Source organism: Ylistrum balloti, unplaced genomic scaffold, assembly GCF_031769215.1.
Source record: "Ylistrum balloti isolate Yb309-2 unplaced genomic scaffold, AGI_CSIRO_Ybal_v1 Utg370032, whole genome shotgun sequence".
NCBI classification, from domain to species: domain Eukaryota; kingdom Metazoa; phylum Mollusca; class Bivalvia; order Pectinida; family Pectinidae; genus Ylistrum; species Ylistrum balloti.
The window spans coordinates 778,103-798,029 of NW_026782094.1; the positions used below are offsets into that span (position 1 = coordinate 778,103).

The 19,927-nt window shown below is 35.6% G+C and overlaps 1 protein-coding gene across 1 annotated transcript; it reads right to left on the bottom strand.

Annotated features, from left to right (window-relative positions):
* Positions 1–7,230: 7,230 nt before the first annotated feature.
* LOC132548888 (monocarboxylate transporter 2-like) lies at positions 7,231–19,662 on the bottom strand. The gene is made up of 6 exons (XM_060212787.1): positions 19,622–19,662; positions 13,255–13,476; positions 11,335–11,478; positions 10,185–10,964; positions 8,790–8,840; positions 7,231–7,653 (listed from the first exon to the last, which is right to left on the bottom strand). The coding sequence occupies exons 2-6, from the start codon at positions 13,454–13,456 to the stop codon at positions 7,466–7,468; spliced, it is 1,365 nt and encodes a 454-aa protein (XP_060068770.1). The 5' UTR covers positions 13,457–13,476; positions 19,622–19,662; the 3' UTR covers positions 7,231–7,465.
* Positions 19,663–19,927: the final 265 nt, after the last annotated feature.

Here is a 19,927-nt window from a genome sequence, read left to right on the forward strand (position 1 = left end):
GAAAATCCGAGGTACGCGGTTCTTCGCTCCCTATACTGGCACTAATTACTTCGCATGACTCTGAGAAACGGACCGGTTTGCTTACGTAGGTCTGTTCTTGGGTAAGACACTTTACCCTAATTGCTCCTGATGTTGTTCATTGGTAAAAGACACCAGCTACTCAAAATGACATTGGCTGATCATGGCGGAATTAAACCGCTATATAAACATTTTACGTCATAGCTAAAACCACGGGAATGACAGTAATTATATACATCTGTAAAAGTAGGTGTACGGTGTCATTCGACACTTTGCTGTTGCTGAATATATTTCAAATTGTTTTTATCAAGTCATAGGCAATTTAATATGTTAACATAGGGGTGCAAATTGAATAGAACTACATACACAAGTCAATTACAGTTGTTATGAATGAAACATGTCTTGAGTATATACAATGAAGCAAAATTGTGGCATTATTTACTGCCCCATCGATTTGAACCTTGATTAGTTTAACCCATTTGTTCAGATGGCATTCATATCAATTATGGTATCATATTCTAATGATGGCATACTTTGTATAGAACATTTTTGTTTTTAATTTTAAAAGTTCCGTCTCGAGACTTTGTGAATGAAGAATATTGTTATTTAGAAAAAGTTACAGAGCTGTAACTTGTTCTTGAGCGATTTTCAGGAAGAATTACCCAATTATCATTGTGAAATTTATTTGTAATGAGCTATCTTTCCTCCCTGTTAATATTTTTGCATTTGGTTAAGCGGATTTTCGGAAATTTTCTTCTATTCTCATTCTTCGGTCGATGATAAAGCTCCAAAGACAGAGAGGGACGAAATACTTAATAACAAATACTTTGTTATTCGTCATATTCTGAATTTAACGCAGTATTGAATTCATACCGATGCTGTTATGTTAATTATGTACAGCTGATAAGATTAAAGGCAATTGTCATACCTAGCAGTTCAGTTTGTTTCCGTTAATGTCGAACCAATCTGCATTACAACCGCCACAGAAGTTAGAACTGTCCGAAAAGAGAGAAATGAAACAGTAGCCTCTATTAAACAGCATGTGATATTTACGCGTGCACGACTATATACAGAATGAAAAGAAATATCTATTGTTTCGTAAATACTTAGATAAAGAATCATAGCCAAGAAAACCAACAGCAATACGATCGCCGCCCCAAAACAACAGAATGTAATGTGGCGATGATAAAACATTAACAAATACGATCGCCACCCCAAAACAACAGAATGTAATGTGGCGATGATAAAACATTAACAAATACGATCGCCACCCCAAAACAACAGAATGTAATGTGGCGATGATAAAACATTAACAAATACGATCGCCGCCCAAAACAACAGAATGTAATGTGGCGATGATAAAACATTAACAAATACGATCGCCGCCCAAAACAACAGAATGTAATGTGGCGATGATAAAACATTAACAAATACGATCGCCACCCCAAAACAACAGAATGTAATGTGGCGATGATAAAACATTAACAAATACGATCGCCACCCCAAAACAACAGAATGTAATGTGGCAATGATAAAACATTAACAAATTTTACACCAGCATCACCATAATTAATGTGTAATGTATGATGTAGACTGAACAATATCATATGGCAGCCTTATTGCCTTAATTTTTGTTATTTTAATGTCTACTGCGATAAATTAAACTCTACTGTCATTACATAGAAGAAACCGGATCTTTTCCCTCAAATATGGTTGGTTTATAAATATTTTCTTACACGCATTTCACTGCATTGGTGTTAGAACAGGATGACATCATACACGGATCAGCAAAGCAGTCCACCAAATTATGTCCGACACAGCCTCCATGGTGCCCAAGAATGGAATCAAGAAGTGATTTCGACTCCAAGGATTTTGATTTCACACTTCCTAAATGCAAGAATATAACCTTACAAATAGTTACACATGAAATATTTTCGAGATGTATAATAACTGCACAGTGCTATACGCACGAATTGCCGCTGTCAGTCCCAACAAAAATTATCTCTGACCGCAAAATACATTCCATTATGACGTAATTGTGTGACGACCTTGCAAACGACAGCACGGGAAAAATATATTGAGATTATGTTCTAGGAAATTATACAAAAGACACACAAGAGAATAGCACCTTTTAATAGTTTAGAGTCAGATATTATAGAGCCAAACAATGAATCAAACTGCATCATACAGTTGTTTCGTCCTGCTAGGATTCGTCAGTGATGCCACATCATACAGCTGTTTCGTCCTTCTAGGATTCGTCAGTGATGCTATATCATACAGCTGTTTCGTCCTTCTAGGATTCGTCAGTGATGCTACATCATACAGCTATTTCGTCCTTCTAGGATTCGTCAGTGATGCTACATCATGCAGCTGTTTCGTCCTTCTAGGATTCGTTAGTGATGCTAAAGGCCTAAATTTAGGAGCCTATGTGGCAAATGCGGAAATCCAAATTTATCGAAAGAAAAGTCAAAATCTAAACGAAGAGGTGCAGCAGCCCTTTAATTAAATAAAATTCGTAATTTTCATATATTACATAATTTTAGAACAGCGTCAGGTGCATATGTATATTGTATACATATGTATACACTGAACCGGGCTATTTAATGGTGTACTCTAGACTACGATCATACAAACTGAAATATTCCAGAAATATGTTTGGCATTTACAGGTTTTGTATCTCTCATTAATTCACACTGAAAAGAGACAACCATGAAATCATAATAAGGTATATGATTCAAGAGAAGACTCAAAATCGGATGGGCCAAATGTGTTAAAGGAATGAATACTTAAAGACTTTCAAATACATGATATCATTGTAATTTCTCTCTCAATATGTGCAATTTAAGTTCCATTTTCTATCCTCGATACTCCAGATGGTGTGATCACTTTCGCTCTCTGCATCCCTGAAGCATGTCATAGCTATTTTCTTGAATATGCGTATGTATACATGTGCGATATAATTAACTCTATGTTCACCTGCTATTCTGTTTTTGGTAGATGGAATATTCAGAGCTGGGTGTTTAAATTTCAACAAACAAAAGGTCAGCATGCCTTATTATTTCTTCACAATTTCGTATCCTCTGGTAAATATTTTGATATAAATTGCAATAGAGTGTGTACAGTCTATGTTGCCTGACCATAAAGACAGTGTAAACCAGAAATGTGATAGAAGGTGGACGGTGGTGTGTAGTAGATAGGAACTGTGTTCTTCATGAATATTACAAGAGTGCTTGAATGTACTCTTCCTACATACCAACAACACAAAATATGTAACCATATAACTGTGCTTACATCATGTATCCCTGATGTATCCCTTAGCTATAACAATATTGAAACAGACACGCTGCCAGCTGATTGCTAAGATGATGCTATATTTAGGTACAGTACGTTGACGAAAGCTGTATCATAAACATTTTTTTCTGTTCTTGAAATGATTCCAGTATATATGCGAATATAGTTTTGATGAAAAATAAAATGATAATGTTAGCATATACCTATCATCCTGTTTGATTCTTACTTACCAACGATAAAGACGGTAAGAAGGACTATGGCTAGGGACTTCATCTTTACAACAATAGGTAGTGACTGGTTTGACCGAGGTTAAAGGAAAGGAATGATATCTTATCGGTTTTTCGGGCATTGCTGTGAAGGTCAGAAGACAATGCTGTGACTACGGATAAGGAACTCTACAGCATTTAACGAGATATAGATATAGATATAACGTATTACTGGCACTCTTAGAAATTGTTTACACTGTATGACATCTAGGTTTGTTATTTAAGGTAAATAGTTTACCTACATTTACATGCTGAATGTCACCGATATGGTAGAAGACGATGGACCTTTAGAACAAATTGTCTTAATCTCCTTGTTTTTTTTTTTTTTTGTTGTTGTTTTTCAGGCGCCTCCTTTTAAATATTTGTTTGTTCATATTGTGTTAAAATGCTGGATTTTCTTGTATTTTTTACTGTAACTAAGTAATAATGCATGACGCACAAAATGACGTTCTGTCAAAGTTGTATTTTATCCTAATCGGTGTATGACGTCGTCAATGGTTTAATACAAACTATGAAGAAATTGTTTTTTTCCAGAATGGCTTTCTGAGTACTCAATACTTATCGCTGCATCATTATTAAAAATACATCTCTCGTGACACAAAGGGATGTTAGTCTTAATTACAGACTTATTAATATATAGTGTGTCAAAATAATTTCTAATACTTTTTGTGTTTTGTAGCAGTTCGTATTTCTGTTTCTCAGTGACAACTTGACCTGATAAACTCTGTTTGAGTTAAAAAATATCAGTCTTATTTATTTGTGAATAACAGTTATCTCTTCACGCAAAATTAAAAATTAGAAAATGTCCATTTTTGAATTGGTTTTACGAACTAAAAACCTCAACTAACCGCTATATGATTTTTTTTATAAATATGGCCTATGTCTTGAAAGAGCATTGTGACGAGTTTGTTTTTCATGATTAAATATGTAGTATTCCTGTATCTAATAGTTTTGCGTTTATGATATATCCAAACACTCCCGTTTCAAAGATCAAGGAACAAGTGAGAGTATTTGCTTTTAGTGATTAAAAAGATAGCAATAACGCTTTGTTAGGAATCGTGTATTTCAAATAATGGTAATATGGAGAAACTTAATACACACGTGTGCTAAAATCCACACAAGATGTCTAGAGTTATACTTCGACAAATGCATATGTGAAAAAAAACCGGTAATATTGTTGACGGTTTTTACCAAATAGTTATTTCAACTACGACGTCACAAATGTAGTCCATATGCAAATATTCTACAAAACGTAATAGGAAGTGCCCCATTCTAGCGGATACTACAACTACAGACAATAATTTTCAGTATATGATATGAAAAAAAAAAAAAATAAAATAAGACATTATGTTGAATCTAATTCATTGCTGGATTTCTAGTATCCATTAATCTATTTCAAATTTGATTTACATTCAACCTTATGATTTCTTATGTTTCTGTTTTTAAGATATTTCTAAGTCAATTACGGATTTTTTAAAAGGAATAAGGATCCATGAACCAGTGAAGAAATGGATATATATATATATTGCACATATAGAATTTTCATTTAATTTTGGAATATCATTCTGTTTAAGAGACATAAAAGACATAGACATATAAACGATTTATTTATCACCAATTATATGAATATCTTCTTTTCGTTTTTCCAATATTTATAAATATAAACATATTCAATAATAAACATGAAGACATATATACATATATAATATACAACATGTAGAGATAAATATATATATATATATATATATATATATATATATATAATATACAATGTACAACGTGTAGCTATATATATACAATATACAATGTACAATATGTGGATATATACATATATATACAATGTACAACTTGTAGCTACATGTATATATATACAACAGTTTTGGTGATATCATATTTTTAGCGATATATAAACATATCTAAATGATATAGCTAATATCACAGATATCTTTATAAATATTAAAAACACATGTACATATAAAACACTTCAAGATTTCTCCAATACATTTAGACCTGTTTCTTGTCAATAAATATTTATCTAGCATTCCAAGAATAACTGTGGTCCTTTGGAGTGGAAAGACACAAAGGGAATAGGGTCACAAATTGTGTATCACATTAAGTGCACCAGCAACTTAAATACATCAGCATAAATATAACACTGTAGTATACTTATAACAGGGACACATCTGAATAGAAATATAGGCATGCAATCAGTAATGGGACAGGAAGGAGGCAGCCAAATGCAACCATTGAATCCAGAGCAAAGACCTGGTAGAGGGTCCAGGGGGCGAAGTCCCCGGAACCTCCTGGAGTTTGAGTCAATGGCACACCAGGTTAACCCCAACTTGATGATTTATTTTAACTAGTTTTTTTTTATAAATCATTCTTGACAACTTCTTGTGTTTGCTTCAGATTCTGCACTACTTTTTCACAAGACTTGCTTGTTTTGTTTGTGTACTTTTCTGAGTTTGTTTTGATTTTTTTTTAGTCGAAAAACTTCATTTTATGATTTATATTATTTTAAGCATAAAACAGATTGGACGAAAACTTTTGTCTTTCTAACTTGTTATTGGTGTGATACTTACTGCTTATTGCTCCATTACGTCAATTTTCTGACAATTAACATATATCATTTAGTAACATAGAGAAATCTATAAGAAGATGACCAAATTTAAACATTATCTTAACAAGACATTCAATCGCCCCAAAATCAGAAACGAGTTCGGGACCAAACAAATTAGCAAAAATGCAATTATCCCGTCGCCTGACGGCAGACAGAGACATAAATACCTGAGATCAGTTATCTGCAATAAGCTAAATGACAATGACTAGTAAATCTTCAACATGGATAATTGTACTGTGGAATATCCTCTCATTCTACACACATCACTACAAAAGTATAAGCGAAAATATTAATTATAGATTATTTAACAAAAAAAAAAAAAAAAAAAAAAAAACAGTTGGTGAAACAGAGGAAGTCAATATTATATGCCTCCGCCAGGAGTCGAACTCGGGACCTCTGACGCTTCACACAGGCACTGAATGTTCTTCTTAACTTTCCGTATCCCCCTCTCTTTCCCTCTGCGTCTACGCCCTTGTATACTAGAACACCGGTATATGTAAGTAGTCAATTTGTTTGTTTTTCAATCGCTTGAATAACAATTTTGATACAATGCTATTTTCCTTTTCATGATTCATATGAAATATGTTTTATGACCTTTGGCCGATACGGACATTTAAGTTTTATTTGAGTGATGTGGCTGCAGTGCTGTTTTCATTCAATTTGATAAAAAAAGTATTTTTCTTATTTAAGAATAATATAGGAAAAAAACCTACACGGCTTTCAGAAAACTTGACGTCACTTAAAAGAATAAAACCATATAGTAAATAGTTAAAATTACCTACATTAACATGCCTAAAATGGTGTAAATGAAATATTGTACACAATATACAAAATAGAATAATCCCTTTCTGTATAAATTATAGATTATATAACCGCCAAGTTATTACAATGGAATCGTCCACCATACAGATATCAAAGTCCTAAATAGTAAAAACAATGCTGTACAGACAAAAAGGTTGCTTTACAAATAAACAACATTTTGATAAAAATAAACATATTGCAGTTTATCTATATCTACTTGATTACTATGGAGAGTCGTGTTCTACGTATGAACAAAGTTGAGTTTAATTTTTTTTTCTTTTTGCTACATCATAACAAAACAAAAAAATATAACTAAAATAAGACGTTAACTTAATTCATATTACAGAGAACTGCATTATGCTATTCATTTGACGTAATCTATAGAATGTCACACGGTCATGTCGATAACCACCCCCTCATCGCGATTCATGGTGCTGCGTTCAGCATCAGTTATAGACTCTCACTTCCTTCAATCGTCCATGGGCTGACTTAGGAATGACGTACGTTCCAGTTTATTTTCATTTAAAACTACAATATCCTCTGTTTTCTCAGACGCTACAATATGTTTCTGTTCTAGTGTAACTCGGGATGCCATTTCTTGTTGTGTGAAAAGCGACATTAACAAACCTGAGAAAAATGCCAGAAAGTGCATCATACCTGAAACAGATAAAAACCCTGCGTATCAGGACTGTAGAAATAAGACACAATGAAAAACGATGTAGTATCCTTAGGCTAGAAATTGTATTCTCGTAGTAGTAGGCAGTGTTTAGCCTTGAAGAAGTAGGTAGGTTTTGTGTACGTCGGAAAATCGACCTTAAAAGCTTTTCTTTTCTCTTTAGATGATTGTTAGATAAGTCTTATCAAAGTAAGGTTGAAGTGGCAAAATAACAAATTCATAAACCACGCTGTTTGTTAGCAATCAAAATCACGACAGGCCCTAAAAACTTCACATGAAAACACATATACACAAGTTTTGATGAAATGCTAAAAAAACAAAAACAAGTGCGATACACTTAAGCACAAGAAACCTTCAACAAGTCGATAGCATTTAAAGAAGGCCCAGAAATGAGACCCACTGAGTCCTCATTAAAATGTATAAGGGAAAATCGTTTCGTAATCCCACGTACATAAATGTCCTTTTTCACAGGTTAATCAGTACTGCTTACCGTTTCCTTGTCAACAAACAATTACAGCGTCAGCGTATCTAAGCAACCGCGAAAACATGTCCTTTATAACAGATATACTTCGTTTGACCCATTAAACGTTTATGGTCTTAAATCAAACACATCATCCAAATACAAAATCCTTCAAACACGAGATGGTTGTGGTTAAAATGCAAGTACACATATAATATTTGGCTTACTGTAGTATACTCTTTAAATCGCAGTTCACGTAATTAAAGAAACTCGTTTATCTTTTTTTTTTTTTTTTTTGTAAATTGGTATTTCTTCATGGGGCTCAATTTTCAGATATTTTTTTTATTGCTACATTTAATACTTTGTTGTAATTCCTGGACACTTGATTCCAAAGATATATAAAGCTAAATAAATCTGCTTATACTTAACAGTGCGTGGACTACATGAATTTATGGGTTGAAGCGATTCGCGAAAAATCAATGAAAATAAATATCCCACAAAATATATGAATTTACAGTATTCAGTGCATCAAAGGAGTCAAATATGAGACGTTAGACACTAGATGAACACGAGGTGTGAAATTCTTTGTACACCAATATTTATACCTTAAGAGATCTTCGAGCTTTGTAGCATAACATGTAGAAGTTGATATCTTACCTGCGTACCCAAATACATAGCTGTATCCCGTTACGTCGTTAATCAAGTACCCTGTAATGTAAGATCAATATCATTCTGTTAATTATCTCCAATTCCAAACCAATAAAACTATTTCAGTATTATTTGTTTGGCATTACGCTATACCTGTTACATATCTTATCTAAAGGGACTAAATGGTAAGGTTTCGTTATTTTTTCTCATGCGCTTGATTTCGGACATGCATTTTAATACTTAAGATTAAACTATTTACAAAATTATAACACTCTGAGAGAAATTGATAGTTTCGAACTAACGCTAGTCGACACTCGCAGTTGTGTCTACTACACATCGCTGTTTTGATTTCATCACGAGACATTTCAGAGCCTCGTTTAAACCCGCCGTTTTGATATGTTTTCTTACTATGTATAATTATGTGAGTAAACAACAATTGATATGCTAGCCACGATTCTATTATTACTTTGTAAACTGACTTCTTATTTCACGCTATACGCGTGACAGAGCGAAATTAATGAATTTGAAAAAAAAAAAACATACTCTAAAATTGCATGCGCAAAGAAATAATTACGCTAATGATATGAATAAGTGTTGGGTCTTTCCTAATTTTTTTTTCATCGTTTTGACTTTGTTGATAAAATGGTTTTGCAAATTTTGAAATATCATAATTGACAACAACTACACAACTTTTAACAGACGAAATGAATATCTAACCATTTAGTCCCTTTAAAAACAAAGCATGAAGCATTCCTCTCACATCCTGTATTACTGTGACAATATAGCGATTTCAAATCACCATATACACATACACTGAAGACGTGTATTCCCCTCAAAACTTAAATGTATTGGGGATAAATACATCGACAATGAGAGATGATGTCACATGGATCCCAACATTGACTGGAACAACTCTAATGTTGCCGGTTGAGCAAGAACCACCTGGAAACGCGGTAGCAGATGTGTTCTAAATATAGATCAGAGGTTCATAGACTGGCGCTACTACTGTGACCGCTCTTATTGTGATAATGTCTTCTCGAGAAATGGGAATGAACGTACACGGGTTCAAAAGAACAGCACGGAGCTTTCCACCAATCTTGAACGCCCCTATCCTTTTGACTTTTGTATACTTCATACACTGTAACGCCCGATTCCAACAAAAACCGCGCCTTCATACTCTGCTTATAAGAGCTTTCATAAAAAAAATACATATAAAAAACGGAATGGCAATTTATATGATTTTTAACTGTACTGACCTTATTTCGTGAACAGTACGTCTTAAATAAAAAAAGAAGTATACACAGTATGGGCCAGTCAGAGGCCTGTTAATATTAAAACAAGGAACAAATACTTATTATCGACATTGCACCAAATGAACTTCAGCAATGTGAAACTTGTACTCACCGCCGACAATAGGACCGGCCAGAAGGCCAAGTCCAGCAGCAACCATTTCAATAGAGAAGCCACTGGCCAGGTTTTCTAATCCTACTAATTCCACGGTGATTGGACTGAGCAACGTCCACGATCCTCCTGTGTATAGGCCAAACAACGAGGAGAAACAGGCCTTACCCCAGTAACTCGTTCCATAGAATTGTAAAGTCAATGTAAACACACCAATTACTCCATACGATCCGAAATACAATAACTTCCGGTCTACTCCACCATCCACTGCTGCGATTCCAACCATAACACGTGATATTATACTTCCGATCCCAATAAGTGACGTTAGAAAGGCAGCCTCCGCCATACTGGATCCGGTAGAATGATAAAAATCCGTAACATACATCGTAACGATCGATAAAGATTTACACCACAAAAATATACTTACACAAAAAATAAGAAACGACATTTTACCAAGTATCCTGAAAGCATCATATAACCGTTTACAAGATGACGTTTTACTAATTTCACGACGTCTTCTGGCCTCAGATTGGAGCGCCCGTTCTGTCCGGCCCGGTGCGATTATGGTACCAAACACACACGTCTGAAATCCCACTGCTGACAGCAAGAGGAATGTGCCCTTCAGGCTAAATTCTGATACAAGAATTTGTGTGAAAAATGGAAAGACTACCATTCCAGCCGCGAATCCTGCCACAACTATTCCCGTAGCTAAACTCCGCTGTTTTCCGTAGTAAAATCCAACTACCACGAATGAACCCGTGTATCCAAATGCTTGACCAGTACCTGTAGAGCAAAGCTTAATTCTTTGTAGGTAATCTGTCTAAAGGTGACGTGCCCAAGTTGAGGGTTGGACGGTATAGGCAATACGTAAGGAACGTTATTTCATTAGTCTAAGGACTAATGGTGACAACAATGTACAAATACTTGACATACAGTAACAGAAAAAAGTCAATGTGGATTTGCGATAAAGAAATATATAAGCACAATTACTTGCATTCTATTTTACTATTTATTGATTTTTTTTTATTTTCAATTTTGAGAACGTAGATATGATATCACTGTCATTCTATTCGTGCACTATAGAAGTAAACTCTTTATTGATTCAGATTACTGGTCAGTTTATACAGAGAGAAGTATGTATAGAAGAACTTACCCGCAATAATGCCATACGTTAGATAAAGGACGTATATGTTGTTAACAAAACTGGACACTCCGAATCCTATTAGGTTAAGAAAGGCCCCACAGATGATGCATGCCCGACAGCTGACCAAGTTGATGACCATCCCAGCTAAAGGTGCTGCAACGACGTTATCAAACTCTCGATTACAAACAATTGAGGAGGCAACGAAAATATGTAAAGATGGTAGGATAGTAGTGGTATGAAAGTGGCGAAAAAAGATGAGACAATAAAGTAGTTGCTATTTTACCCCTGTTTGTGTGATGGGATTTTCATCCCGTAAACAGCCTGGTTAATTCGAGATGTTTCCTTGTAGTAGTTGGTCATTATGTCAATGAGCAACATACGGTAGGCCCGTCGCGTGACACCCAAAGCAATTAAGGTAAAGCGTCTTTCTCGCGGACGCATCTACGTCAGCATAGACCTGTCCGTTTCTCAGCTTCCCGAGTAACACAAACCACCATTTGTAGTTAATTACGTCACATGCGATATGGTTGACAATATGAGAAGAATCTCTTCGTTACAATCATATCATTTAATATCTGTCAGTTTACAGGATATATACTGAAAGGATCATATGTATATGTCAGTAAGTAAAATAACTGTTTTCATTCGTGGCAAACGTGAAAGGAAACGATTCTCTCAGGTTTTAATTTTTATATTACTATTGTAATATAACATCTACAAATTTTATTAGATAAAACTATGGTGACATTGGCAGCATTCCTAAATAAAAAAAAACTTAAATACATTCCTTATTGTCAGTCTGTAGAATTTTTGAGAGCTGACAGATTTATAGGGTTATGGGCTTCTTCCACTCTCCGACGCCTTATTTTTTGTAGGTCAGCAGTAACCAAGCAAAATATGATAGCCAATGGGCTGGATAACAGATAAAAAACTCAGGAATGCGTAAACTGTTTAGTCTGTTTTTAAGTTGACCTCTGCAGCAAATATTCCGGAGCAAGTAAATATAATCTTACTTTCTATGCTGTGATTGTTCTGAAATTGCCCCATCTCCCCAGTACTATACTATATGTAACACCCTGCACTGACTGTTTCAAGCCGTAACCGTACTGAATTAGCAAATTAGACCGTTGCTAGTCTAAACAACCTACAACCCGTATAATGTGCACTTGACTATTAACGAAATACCCCTAGATCGTATAACATTTACCCCTTATTACGAAAATGTCTAACACCTGGTCAAAACATTTTTTACAGTTATCCTTAGTCGGATCCTTTAGCCCTTCGAGGGGCTGTCTAAATCTTACTTATCGATACCCTAACCTTTCCAGAATTATCAATATCCGTTCTACTGTTATCTCTCAATTACCCCTACCACCCACACTTCACTTCCAACCGGTTCTCTCCTAGATAGCACACTTACTCTTGACCATAATTGTCTTATAATCATCCTAGATCCACATACTTCATCTTCAAGGGTTTCCCTCTTCCTATCAGATCGTACACTCACTTCATACCCCTAAACGACCTACAACCTACTTCAATTCACTTCAGTATCTCCTTCCTCTGAAATACCAACTCTTCAACTCCATATTTCCCTCCTACCCCAAGGTCACAAACTCTGGTCCTAAGTGACCTTCCATTACCTATTGATCGTAAATCATTTTCAATGTCTCTTTTCCATTATCGACCGACTGAATCCATCTCGCCATTTCTCTCCAGACCGTAATTATTACTGATAGAATGTAGTTTTCCTTCCGTAATTCCCATAAAAGCCGTCCACACCTCTAGCCATTTCTCTTCTATATTTGTCATTGACCGCTCATTGAACAAGACACACACACTTCATAGTAGACTAAATATAGACTGTAACGGTTTATGAGGATAACCCCCAAGCCTTACCCTCAGGGCCATATTGTCCCCTCTACTCACCTCCTAGACAGAAGCAGGCAGAGAACAGTGCCCCTGTCCATGCAGTAACTGGAACAGGTTCCTGAAAGTGCTCCAGCAAAGCCACATGTATTATTCCTGTTGCCGACATCAGACTCGAACCGAAGAACATAGTTAGGAAGGCCGACACTAGCACCACAAGACGTTCGGGGATACATCGCCCAGCCTCGCACCATCTTGTCATAGTCACAGCCCTAGTCTGACCTGTGCGTATAACAAAAAAGCTTCTAACATAACACACGCTAAACGATCGTGATATGTCTACCCTACACCATAATTATAAGCATACAAAAAATATACAACAAAGAACACTTATTTTTGGCAGCTTTGGAAATATAAGCAATTAAATAAAAGGCACAACAACATAATCAGTGCATAATACTGCAAGACATTAAGATTTTTTGATAATTATTATAAAGGTTTGATGAGAAACGAGGCTGAAATCGAAATGTTTTGCTATAGGTTAAGTTGCTGATACTTTTCTCTACCTAACGCTTGATATACTTCCACTACAACATAGAACACGTGTTCCGGGCGTGCGATACAAATTCGTCAGATGACTTCCTTTGCATTTCCGAACGAGGCTAAAGGTCACTTGGTATTTACCACTCCTTTCCGTTGACTTTCTTTTTCAGCAGCGCTTAGCGAAGTTTTAGAAATGAAATGGAAATACTGATTAAAAATGGTCCGATTTCGTGTATACATTTATTGGCAAAACTTGACTGCAAGATGACAGTTAGATGATATAAATTCCAAATTTGACAACCGGACAAAAAGCACGTGAAAATAGTCTTTTCCTTTTCTTATTTAATTGCAAATGTGGTGTATATATCCAGCAAGTAATGATTCATTTTCATTTGCAGATTTTACAAAATTGTTGAAATATGTCAATGGGAAATTATTGGGTCAAATAAGGTCATAGGTCAAATCAGTGATCAATATCAATCAATGCGGTATGCTTTTCATTTGTAGACCTTACAAGCTGTGATATGTCAATAGTAATTATATGTGTCACTAAAGGTCATAGGTAAACTCAGTGTGCAATATCAATGAATATGGTATACTTTCCATTTGTACTTGTTACAGCAATTTGAAGCTATGATAAAGGTCAAAATACAGATCAGCAAAGGTCACAGGTCAAATCAGTGATCGATATCATTTAAAACGTATCATTTTCATTTGCACAATTTAAAACACTGTAAACTTATGTCAGACGAAAAACCCTTCATCCACGTTAAGTAATATGTTAATAAGTTACTGCTTTCAAACAATATTTGATACCACTGATACATCTTAATATCATTTCATAACTCGCTCAAAGTTTAAGACAGGCTGGTGAAATGCTCCTCTTCATTCAGTTAAGTTGACAATACACACAACATTGACTTGAGGACATGCATGGACAGAACAATTTCACTAACTGAATGTTATCTACAGAGTTCCCCTTGGTATGGCTGAAATCCTACCAGAATGGTTACAATTATATTAATTAAAATAAGAGCTCATTGTAATGATTCCAAATTTCATCCACTTCTTCCTCTCCGGTAAATTGGCAATAACTCAATTCCAGATGATGTTCTCTGTCTATGCCTATGTATCGATACATTAAAAGTTCATCTGTTCGGTTTTAACCTCGTAAAGTCACATAGCCTCGGATTAACCACGTGTTGGCGCATTTTTATGCTGTGTTATCTGTGACCTTTTAACTGAGGTCATCACGATAGTCTGTTTTTGGGATTGGCTCGGACCCAGTGTGTATATACTGAATTCTTACCTTAGCATTTCCTTCAAAGTAAATTCCTCTTACCCTTTTAATCACCCATAATGAGTAATAATTTATTCTAAATACAATATTGAAACAGACACTGTATAACGCCATTATCGGGACCTAATCTGGCGCTGATGTAAATGTCCCGAGAGCTATAAACACTAAACACAAGACTGCAACAGGAAACCAGTCTGAACATGCCTTGTAAATAAGTAAGGAATATTTTAATATTCACACATAAGAGTTTATAATTTCTAAAATTTTTAGAATAAAAAGTTCAACAAGAAATTAAAAAAAAAAAATTGTTTCTTTTTAAATCCTCATACTTGTGTTGAAAAAGATGTCACACGCACGCACGCACGCACGCACACACACACACACACCCCCCCCCCACCCCCCCCACCCCCCCCCCCCCCCCCCCCCCCCCCCCCCCCCCCCCCCCCCGCACACACACACATCTATATATAGGATCGGTTCATATTGTCTGTTACTTTCAATATGCCCCAACCATCTGCAATCGTCAATTTGATATTACCTAAAAGATAGCAAATACCGTAAACGTTTGCAATTCATAATTTAGAACGTGTCCCTGCTACACAACAATTTTCAATCCAAATATTCTTCTAGATAGACAACACGGTTGTCGCGTTTTTGAGCATTGTTGGTTTGTTTCTTTTTTTCTAACGCCGAAATTGATAACGGTTAGCTGATTTCTCTATTTACAGTCTTGTGCGATAGAACAGTGAGCATGATCCAATTACAAGACCATTGTGAAAATAACAATATAATTGGAAATGCCGTTCACTTCTTATCAGCCACGAACTCACCGTTTTGCATTATCAAAGCACAGTGACCTGAGGAACATTGGTATTTGAACCTATCCCGACCTCTTTACACCAATGAGAGGTATCGTTATCTGACCTGTCCCTGATCCCCATCCACACTAACACAAATAAATATATACATAAAAATATATAATCACGTAACGATAGATCTGCATTATTTTCTCGTATCCCTTTGTATTTAAGAATCGGCACGACTTAATCATAATCCAAACAGCAAAATTAACTTTGAAAGCATAAACATCTGTAGTTACACACAAGTTACAACTGAATAGATCCACTGAGGGTTTGTACTTGCATTGACATGTCTCCTATTGTACCTGTAACAGGTGAGCTTACGAGAGTGTGTACCTGTCTAGACATATCTCCTATTGTACCTGTAACAGGTGACAAGTAGACATTACGAGAGTGTGTACCTGTCTAGATATGTCTCCTTTTGTACCTGTAACAGGTGACAAGTAGACATTACGAGAGCGTGTATCTGTCTAGATATATCTCCTATTGTACCTGTAACAGGTGACAAGTAGACTTTACGAGAGTGTGTACCTGTCTAGATATATCTCCTATTGTACCTGTAACAGGTGACAAGTAGACTTTATGATAGTGTGTACCTGTCTAGATATGTCTCCTATTGTACCTGTAACACAGGTGACAAGTAGACTTTATGATAGTGTGTACCTGTCTAGATATATCTCCTATTGTACCTGTAACAGGTGACAAGTAGACTTTATGATAGTGTGTACCTGTCTAGATATATCTCCTATTGTACCTGTAACACAGATGACAAGTAGACTCTACGATAGTGTGTACCTGTCTAGATATATCTCATATTGTACCTGTAACACAGATGACAAGTAGACTCTACGATAGTGTGTACCTGTCTAGATATATCTCCTATTGTACCTGTAACACAGGTGACAAGTAGACTCTACGAGAGTGTGTACCTGTCTAGATATGTCTCCTATTGTACCTGTAACAGGGGTGACAAGTAGACTCTACGATAGTGTGTACCTGTCTAGATATATCTCCTATTGTACCTGTAACACAGATGACAAGTAGACTCTACGATAGTGTGTACCTGTCTAGATATATCTCATATTGTACCTGTAACAGGTGACAAGTAGACATTACGAGAGTGTGTATCTGTCTAGATATATCTCCTATTGTACCTGTAACACAGGTGACAAGTAGACATTACGAGAGTGTGTACCTGTCTAGATATATCTCCTATTGTACCTGTAACACAGGTGACAAGTAGACTCTACGAGAGTGTGTACCTGTCTAGATATATCTCCTATTGTACCTGTAACACAGGTGACAAGTAGACTTTAAGAGAGTGTGTACCTGTCTTGATACATTATATATGTCTCTTTTGTACTTCTAACAGTTAGACTTTACCATATTCTGTACTTTACCTGTTGTAATTAATACTACGGATGTGCAACGTCAATACTATTAGGGTCTGTCACAAGTCGATACGGTTTGAATAAAACAAAATGGCGCTCCTTCTTAACAAATCATGACGTCACAATGTAATGACGTTGAACGATTACATGTGTACTAGCTTCGTCTAGGCATGAAGAATTGGATGCTTAAATAGAAACATTAAAAAGTTTGTGTCTCCAAGGCCAAAAGTTCCTAAAGGACAGCTGTATGGGTGTTGAGAGTACAGGTCGTTCAACTGACCCCGGCTAGTAAGAATTTCCTTTTCCGGTTAAAGAACGAGAGGTTGTTGGTTCGAGCCTCAACGGAGGCAGAATGTCTTTTTCATTCTCAATGAAATATTTGTATGAATCCTCTATATACACAAAGTATTGTCAGAGACATATGGGGATGGGGTCTTTATTATTTAAAGGTAGCACACTGTGCAATCCAGTCTATATACTTGTCTTTTCATAAATAAACAATTATTGAAACACTCTGATATTTTTAAAATGATGACTTAATGTAGTAAGGGGGGAAATCGTGAATTAATTGGTTTTCTTTGGGGATCTGCGCATATATCGCATTAAAGCTTTTTTTTTTTTTTTTTTGAAATGTGAAAACATGACCCGTTATCCACAAAAAATATTTCCGTGTTGTCGGTTCCAAACGTTTAACGTCAATTATAGTGTCATATCAAGCGTGTGTCCTCATTCATTTGGATCTTTTGAATTGGATATATACCGCTTACACATACACATCCGCATGGGATATGATTAATTACTGTGAAGTGCGTGTGCAGCGATGTATGTGCAGTACATATGTATGTATATATATATATATTAGTCTCAGACGGCCGAACGCACTTGAAGTCACCAGCCTGCAGTTATTATACATTATTTACACTTCAGGTTTACATTCTCTATTTTATCTTACCAAGAAAAACTGATATTTACACTTCGGTAAACGTTAATTCTGACAACCTTTCCCGTGAAAAAGAAGTAAACTTTTATGCTGTTCCATCAGTTGTCAGGCTGTTCTGTCAGGTCCGTTCTGTGAATGAAGATTATTATGTTATTCGTGCGTAAAACGTTCAATGAATGAAGATCGCCATTTTCGTAAAGTAAAAAAACCCACAGGTAAGGCACCGGTAAACAAAACAAAAATAATAAAAAATGAAATACGCATATTTCTAAATAAGCACGTACACAGAGGGCACATCTCCAGCGAGGTTCCTCATTCAATCTAGACATATTCACAAGTGTCATGTTACAATTATTGTTTCTTTTAACGATCACTTGAAGCAGACGACACCTGGTCATAATCAAGTAACAAGCAGCTAGAGTTGTCGAAATCAAACTGGTCAACTGTATAATAAGCTAACAATTTTTACCCATATTCACTTCCAACATTGCTTTGTGTCGTACATATTCAAGGAAAGATGAGACACATTTATTAGATAGAATCTGCACTCATGATAAACCCAACCGACATTAAAGTGAAGATAATCATACACAACACTTAATAAGACTCGGCGTATCTCGCCATCAGAAACTGGTTTGCTCGTGACGTATAACCGTATGAACATCGTATATTCTCTATCCAACATTATGGGTACATTTTAGACATATGTTGTATATTTACATGTATTTTATTGTATATATAACATAAAATCACAAATCTATGCAAAGCAACTAACATATCTATCTTATCGTATCGCACTTTTTTTCAGCCAAGATACATTTATCAAAACTTCAAAATTTTGAATTAATTTCTGATTGATTGTAGGCATATCGTCATAACTTTATTGACATTGTTAATAATCCACGGGCATATACATCCATCCTCTGATTGCATTTGTCAGTTTTAATCGATAACCCCGCTAACATAAGAAAGTGTAAGGCACTGACCAATAAAACACAACAGGTAGTAATCTACCTGCGGTTTCAATCATCTATGTATTATATTGTGAATCTGAATGATATATTATTCAACCACACCTGTACATGATTCTGAAACAAGATGAGGTATTGCATGTGAAATGCTGAAGGTAAATATTACAGAAAGCTGCTTTTTGAAAACAAGATTAAAGATACCTTTCCTCAATCCTTTCCTTCCCGTTTCTGTTAACAGGTTCTCTCTGTTTTTCCACACCCCTTAATTCATCGGCGATGAATATCGATCGGTTTACCTAACATTTGCACTTACCTACGCAAGTTATAATTTAATCCCCTGTTGCCTGATACAGTCTGTACAAACGTATACACCATTGATACATGTATTATAGCTAACAATAAAGAATAGTCATGCTCATTACCGTCCGTGTTTTCATAAATCGAGACTTAATCATGCTATCTTCTGTTGGTGTTTCATATAATTTTGTTCCGCCATAGAAAACATTCAGTAATGGACGTTGAGACCCCGGATGTAATGGTTGTGTAGCAACGTGTTGGAAGAGCGAACAAGTCAACATCTTGTTCACTGAAATGAGTACAATGCACGACATATTGACGGTGTATCAATCCGCTTCATTTGAGTGTACCGGAAGTTATTCGTTACAAAAGCCGCCATTAATCTTTTTATCTGATAAACCACGAATTGATTTGTACTAGGAATTAAAAAC

Excerpts from the sequence above, each read along its gene's own strand:
- LOC132548888 (XM_060212787.1), bottom strand. The coding sequence starts at position 13,456 with ATGACAAGATGGTGCGAGGCTGGGCGATGTATCCCCGAACGTCTTGTG. Across the intron at positions 11,479-13,254 it reads TGCCTGCTTCTGTCTAGGAG|CACCTTTAGCTGGGATGGTC; the intron begins GTGAGTAGAGGG and ends ACGTCGTTGCAG. Across the intron at positions 10,965-11,334 it reads AACGTATGGCATTATTGCGG|GTACTGGTCAAGCATTTGGA; the intron begins GTAAGTTCTTCT and ends TTTGCTCTACAG.